The sequence below is a fragment of the Cucurbita moschata genome, unplaced genomic scaffold (assembly GCF_002738365.1).
Source record: "Cucurbita moschata cultivar Rifu unplaced genomic scaffold, Cmos_1.0 Cmo_Scf00005, whole genome shotgun sequence".
NCBI classification, from domain to species: Eukaryota; Viridiplantae; Streptophyta; class Magnoliopsida; order Cucurbitales; family Cucurbitaceae; genus Cucurbita; species Cucurbita moschata.
This window is the reverse complement of record NW_019268521.1, coordinates 2,137,879-2,143,831: the sequence shown is the minus strand read 5'-3', so window position 1 is coordinate 2,143,831 and position 5,953 is coordinate 2,137,879. Positions and strand designations below refer to the sequence as shown.

Sequence of the window (5,953 nt, the reverse complement as noted above, 5' to 3'; positions counted from 1 at the left end):
ACAAAAAAAAAAAAAAAAAAAACACCGAGGCCATCAAAACCACCATTCAGCCACCTCACTTTCGCAATTAAATCATTAACAAACAAACAAACAAAAAAAACTCCCATAAAACAAACGAAAATCACACACGGCCGATATACAATACCGCAAATTCTAATCACAACATTCTGGCAAGAGATCCTTCAGATTACCAGCAACATTACACAAAACGCATAAACAAAATAATAACTGGAAAAAAAACCATGGCACTTCACAAAATGTCGCAGAACTGGGTGTTTGAGAAACAGAGACGCATTGAAATCAGGAAATGCAAAGTGGAAAAGGAAGAAAGAGATCTATCAGACCTGTAGAAATCCACAGATTTGAACTTGGTGGAAGAAATCATGGCTGCAAGCAAAATCCACTCTCCAGGGACTCACTCTCGAATGGAAGATGTAAAAAGGAGGGAGGAGAAGGTCCAGGAATTGCGTCCTTTTGGTAAAGAGAAAGTGAACCGTCTCTCTACGGCATCGCCTGGCTCGCCCCGAGTGCACACCAATCGAAGATATGGAATTATCATATGAAGGTTAAATTTGGAAGATAAAAAAATAGCAAAATTAGCTTGGGTCCGATCGGGTCGAGTTGGGTCAGGTTCGGTTGGGTCGAGTTGGGTCAAGTTGAGTGGAAGAAACCTCGATCGGAGTTCGTGACTTGAGCAACTCGAACAAAGTTGACAACCCAACCTTCTATTTTTAAGTTGGGTTTCGTGTATTTTTTTTAATTATTTAAAAAATATATATATTTATTTATAATACATATTACGTTAATAACTTAAATATTAGTGTTAAATATTTATTATATTTATAATAAACTCTCCGATTGACTTAAATTTTTTGTTTTTAAAAAATTTAACTAAACCCAAACGTAAGAATATCTAACTTAATCATGGTTAGGTTGTTTAGATTAATCAAGTTCTCCGGCCAATAAACGTCCTTATAAAAAAAATATAAATTTGAATCTTTACTTAAAAAATATGGAACAAATTATATTTGGTAGCGTTTAAATCGATTTAATCTCTAAATTTTAAAATTTTAAAATGAGTTCTAATCTTTATTTAGCTAAATATTAATTTTGAGAATTTTAAATTTAAATTGCCAACCAAATTGATCATATTTTGACGGTAATTGATATGTACTCCTCCACAGTAGTTTAAGGTTCGAGTTTTTAATTTTCATATCACCAAAAAAGATCGGGTTGCTAAGTTGAATTGTCGATCGGAGGTATTGGGTCAACGATGATCAATGGGGTTGATAGGTCATAGCACACGTTCACGATCGTGGATAATTGGAGAGAAAAACACGTATAACACCATCCACTGTTCTGCTTAATTAAAATTAAATTACAGACTATTTATAATTATTTTACCGAACTTAGAGTGAATAGTCACTATTGAAATTTTAGAGATTAAATAATAAGCGTTATATCAGTAATTTTTTCAAGTGTATTTAAATGATAGTTAAGATGTATTATTTTCCATGAGTATTTAAATAATATTTCGGTTTCGTTAATTTTAATTATATATATCTATATATATATATATATATATATATATATATATATATATATATATATATTTTTTTTTTGTTGTAAAGCTTTGATTTTTTTTTCTATTATATTTGAAAATAAATATTTATTTTATGCCACCTAGGCAAAAGCATTTTTTTCCTTTTGGTAAACATCATAATAAAGAAACTTAATTACATTAATTAAAAAAATAAAAATAAAAATAAAAATAAAAATCGAAACAAATTTAAAATCATAAAATTTTGATGGGTGGTAATTTCCACAGTCAAAATATATAATTTTAAAAATAAATTAATAAAAATAGTCATATATTTTTATTTTAAAATACTCTTAATTAAAAAAAATCTTCACTATTAATATTCATGAATTTTAATTTTTTTTTATTAATTCCATGTAAATATTTAATAATATATCCGAAGAATACCATAAAATTTTAAAAATAACATTAATATCCTTTACTTTTATATAAAAAAAATATTATTAATATATGAACGAAAACCGTCTATTGACACTTTATATAATATCTCTAAACCAATGTTAGCTTTGAAAGCTTACGAGTATTTGTGCAACGTGGTACTAATATTAAGAGTATTTATTATTATTATTTTTTAAAATTTAAAGGTAATGTTAAAGTTTTTAAAAAATTTAAAGATATTTTATTTTTATTTATTTTTTAATTAAGAGTATTAATAAAGTTTTTAAAATATTTTAAAATTAAGGGGGTATTTTTTTTAAAAGTATTATTTTTTTTTAATTTAAAGGTATTTTTTAGATTTTTTTTTAATTTAAAGTATTATAGAAAATTTTAAAAGTTTATGAATATTTTTAAGATAAAATTTAAAATTAAAGAATATTTTTATTAATGAAGGCGTAGAATTATATATGACGTCAAGTAAATACTTTAGAGATTTTGTATAATATTTATTTATAATTAAAGAATTAAAATAAATTATCTAAATAACACGAGCCCAATCTAATCCAAATATTAACGGATAAACTCTGTCGATAAAAAAAGAATAAATAAATTAGTAAATTTTGTAATCCAAATAATAATTTAATTGCTCATATCTCTACGCGCCAACTGAAACTGGGTTGTTTTTGACGCGCCGTTTCAATCGCTGGAGCACTGCCGTATTGCTCTTTGACACCTTCGTTGAAGAGATTATCTCCGCCGCCGCTCATCGGTATCACCGGCGCCTGGTGTCTCACGGAGAGAGAGAGAGAGATTCATCAACATGATCAACAGAACTGTATTCTCTGCTTTGAAGAGATCGATTCTTCCATCGTCTTCGTCGCAATTACTCCCGTTCTTTTCCTCCTCCGCTTGTCGATCTGTATGTTCTTTTCTTGCTTGATTGTTTTTATCGATTACTCTCGAAAATTTTCTAAAACTGTTCTGGAATTGCAGGCTAGCACATTGGTTTTGGCGGAACACGATGGCGGATCCATCAATGCCGCTTCCGTTAGTGCTATAGCGGCTGCCGGTTCTTTGAGCAAAGACAGTTCGATTTCCGTCTTGTTGGCTGGCTCAGGGCCTTCGCTTCAGGAAGCTGCTGAACATGCTGCCTCTTGTCACCCATCTATTTCTCAGGTATCTTGTGATTTCTTACATGGAAAATTCGATTGCCGAATATTTTGCTTCAGATGTTCTTTTGTTTTTCAATGCATAACCTCGTAGAACTTTTGCAAATATCAGGAATTGTATAGTGGTGGTTGGTTTGTTCTATTTTGATTCAAAGATTAGAGCGATCCAGTGTTAATAGGATCATTCCCCTTGGTGGTTACACTGTTACTGATCTTAGAGGTTGAATGTTACTTAGGTGCTTGTTGCTGATTCCGATACATTTACAAACCCCCTGGCAGAACCTTGGGCTCAATTAGTCCAATTGGTTCAACAGAGGAATGGATATTCTCATGTAATTGCGGCTTCAGGTTCCTTTGGGAAGAACATTCTTCCACGCGCTGCTGCTCTTTTAGATGTTTCTCCTGTTACCGATGTCGTTGCTATCTCTGAATCTCGTCAATTCGTGAGGTTCGTCCAGTTTTTTAGCTCATAATCATTGAGTACAATGGTGTTGAACTGTTTTGTGTACTCTACATTAGTCCAGACAAATGTTTTTCTCACGTATTTAGCATTTTTCTTTTGTGTAATTAGGAAAATATACTTTGCAGATGTTCATCTTACTGTTGATGTTGTTTATGGTGCAGAAGTTTATCTGCTTGGGGAACTACTTATTTGTTACTCATTGTTTTTCACCATTCCATGTTTTAATGTCAACATTTCTGAATCACAATCGTGCATTTTATGGTGATTTCGGTTTGTGATTATGATGACCACTATTGTGAGATTCCACATCGGTTGGGGCGGAGAACGAAGCATTCTTTATAAGGGTGTGGAAACGTTTCCCTAGCATATGCATTTTAAAAATCTTGAGGGGAAGCCCAAAGCGGACAATATTTGCTAGTGGTGGGCTTAGCCGTTTCATAAATTCTCCATTTTTTTAGCTAACCTCATTCTTAATTGATGATGCGATTTTGAACTCGTAATAGGCCCATATATGCTGGCAATGCGCTTTGTAAAGTTCGATACACCGGGGCTGACCCTTGTATGTTGACCATAAGATCTACATCATTCCCAGTGACCTCGAAATCAGTAGAGTCGACATCGAATAAGTCCCCTATAACTCAGGTCGATCTCTCAACATTTGGTGGAGGTAAGCCTATAGCCTACCCTGCCATCTCAAAGAAAGCCATAACAAATATATCATGAGAGTGAATGCTTCTGCTTATATGATTACCCATAAGCATAGTTTTGATGAATTTTCCATCCTATATGGGAAAGAACATCCTCCATACTTCTACTTTAGATCATTTTAATCTCTGTTCAAAGAATTAGGACGTGCAATTAGGTTGACTGAGCGATGTCAATCTTTCAGATTCTATTGGAAAATCTAGATATGTAAAGCAAACATCTCAGGAAGCAGAACGACCCGATCTTGCGAATGCACGTGTTGTTGTCACGGGAGGACGTGGTTTAAAGAGTGCCGAGAACTTCAAAATGATAGAGAAGCTCGCAGCAAAGCTTGGTGCTGCAGGTAGAGATTCAGTTTGAATTGAAATTAAAATTATTTTTCTTTCTGCATCATCAATTATTACATTTTTTTCTCCGTTTGTGTAATATTGACTGTTAAATTTCCAAACATATCATGCCATTTGGGGCACGCACGGCCTAGTAATGACTGAAGAACAGAAAGCATTAGATCTCAAAACTCTTAGCATAACACTGTTTTCAATTCTTGCTACTGTATCTAAGTATTCAATTTTGTTAATAACCAAATAAGAATATGTTGTTTTCTTTATTCTCCAATCTTATAAGCTAATCTGTTCTTATTCTTTTATTTGTTTAGTTGGTGCCACACGTGCTGCTGTTGATGCTGGATTTGTGCCCAATGATCTTCAGGTAACGTTTCTGGATGCTTTCTTCCAAGTTGAGAGTATTATCTGTTTCTTTTTTTTGGAAAAAATTTTCTTACAAAGAAGTATTATCCAACTTTTTTCATTGAAGTTTACTTGATCCAAATTAAAAGCGGATACCAGGGGTGTATATGGTCGGGGTTGAGTTGGGTTGAAGGTTTTTTTGGACCAACCCAAACGTTTGGGTTGGTTTGATTGGTAACGCAACCCAACCCGAAAATTTTTACGACCCAACCCTCTATTTTTGGGTTAGTTAAATTTTTTTATTTATCCACAATTCATAATTAATTGATACAATATTAGATAAAAAAAATTAAAAGTTCACAAACAAATACAGATCAATCTAAAATCATTCGAAAAACTAGTTTTTCATTGAAATCCAACTGTGTAGGGAAGGTGAACATTTTGAATCCCCTGCCCATCAAGAATTCATCAAGAATTCGAGGAGAGAAATTAAATTAAAAAAAAAACTAAGATCAATGTTTTTATTCCATTCACTCTCTTGTCCTTCTTACTTTCTAATTTTTCTTTTATGGGAAATGTTCTTGATATGTTGTGCAATAACATGGGTTGGATTTATTCCTAGCCTTCTCTTAAATGCAAATTTCTTCCATGATCCTGGATTATCAAGTCTTCTGCTTCTCAGGTTGGACAAACTGGTAAAATTGTAGCACCAGAACTGTATATGGCTTTTGGTGTATCAGGAGCCATTCAACATTTGGCTGGGATCAGAGACTCTAAGGTTATTGTGGCTGTGAATAAGGATGCAGATGCGCCTATATTTAAGGTCAACACCCCCCCCCCCCCCCCCCCCCCCCCCCCCCCCCCCCCCCCCCCCCCCCCCCCCCCCCCCCCCCCCCCCCCCCCCCCCCCCCCCCCCCCCCCCCCCCCCCCCCCCCCCCCCCCCCCCCCCCCC

The 5,953-nt window shown here is 34.0% G+C and overlaps 2 protein-coding genes across 3 annotated transcripts in view; one reads left to right on the top strand and one right to left on the bottom strand.

Annotated features, from left to right (window-relative positions):
• The window catches only part of LOC111443596 (protein disulfide-isomerase 5-4-like), an 8,771-nt gene extending 8,241 nt beyond the window's left edge, over positions 1-530 (bottom strand). For both annotated transcript variants that reach the window (XM_023081487.1, XM_023081488.1), the window contains exon 1: positions 345-530. In XM_023081487.1, coding sequence (XP_022937255.1) covers positions 345-385 — 41 coding nt within the window. In that variant the 5' untranslated portion in view covers positions 386-530. The remainder of the gene's footprint in view (positions 1-344) is intronic.
• Positions 531-2,622: 2,092 nt separating this feature from the next.
• LOC111443645 (electron transfer flavoprotein subunit alpha, mitochondrial) overlaps positions 2,623-5,953 on the top strand; it is a 4,739-nt gene continuing 1,408 nt past the window's right edge. The window contains exons 1-7 of the mRNA XM_023081551.1: positions 2,623-2,897; positions 2,972-3,154; positions 3,384-3,595; positions 4,114-4,277; positions 4,500-4,658; positions 4,971-5,023; positions 5,684-5,824. Coding sequence (XP_022937319.1) covers positions 2,799-2,897; positions 2,972-3,154; positions 3,384-3,595; positions 4,114-4,277; positions 4,500-4,658; positions 4,971-5,023; positions 5,684-5,824 — 1,011 coding nt within the window. The 5' untranslated portion in view covers positions 2,623-2,798. The remainder of the gene's footprint in view (positions 2,898-2,971; positions 3,155-3,383; positions 3,596-4,113; positions 4,278-4,499; positions 4,659-4,970; positions 5,024-5,683; positions 5,825-5,953) is intronic.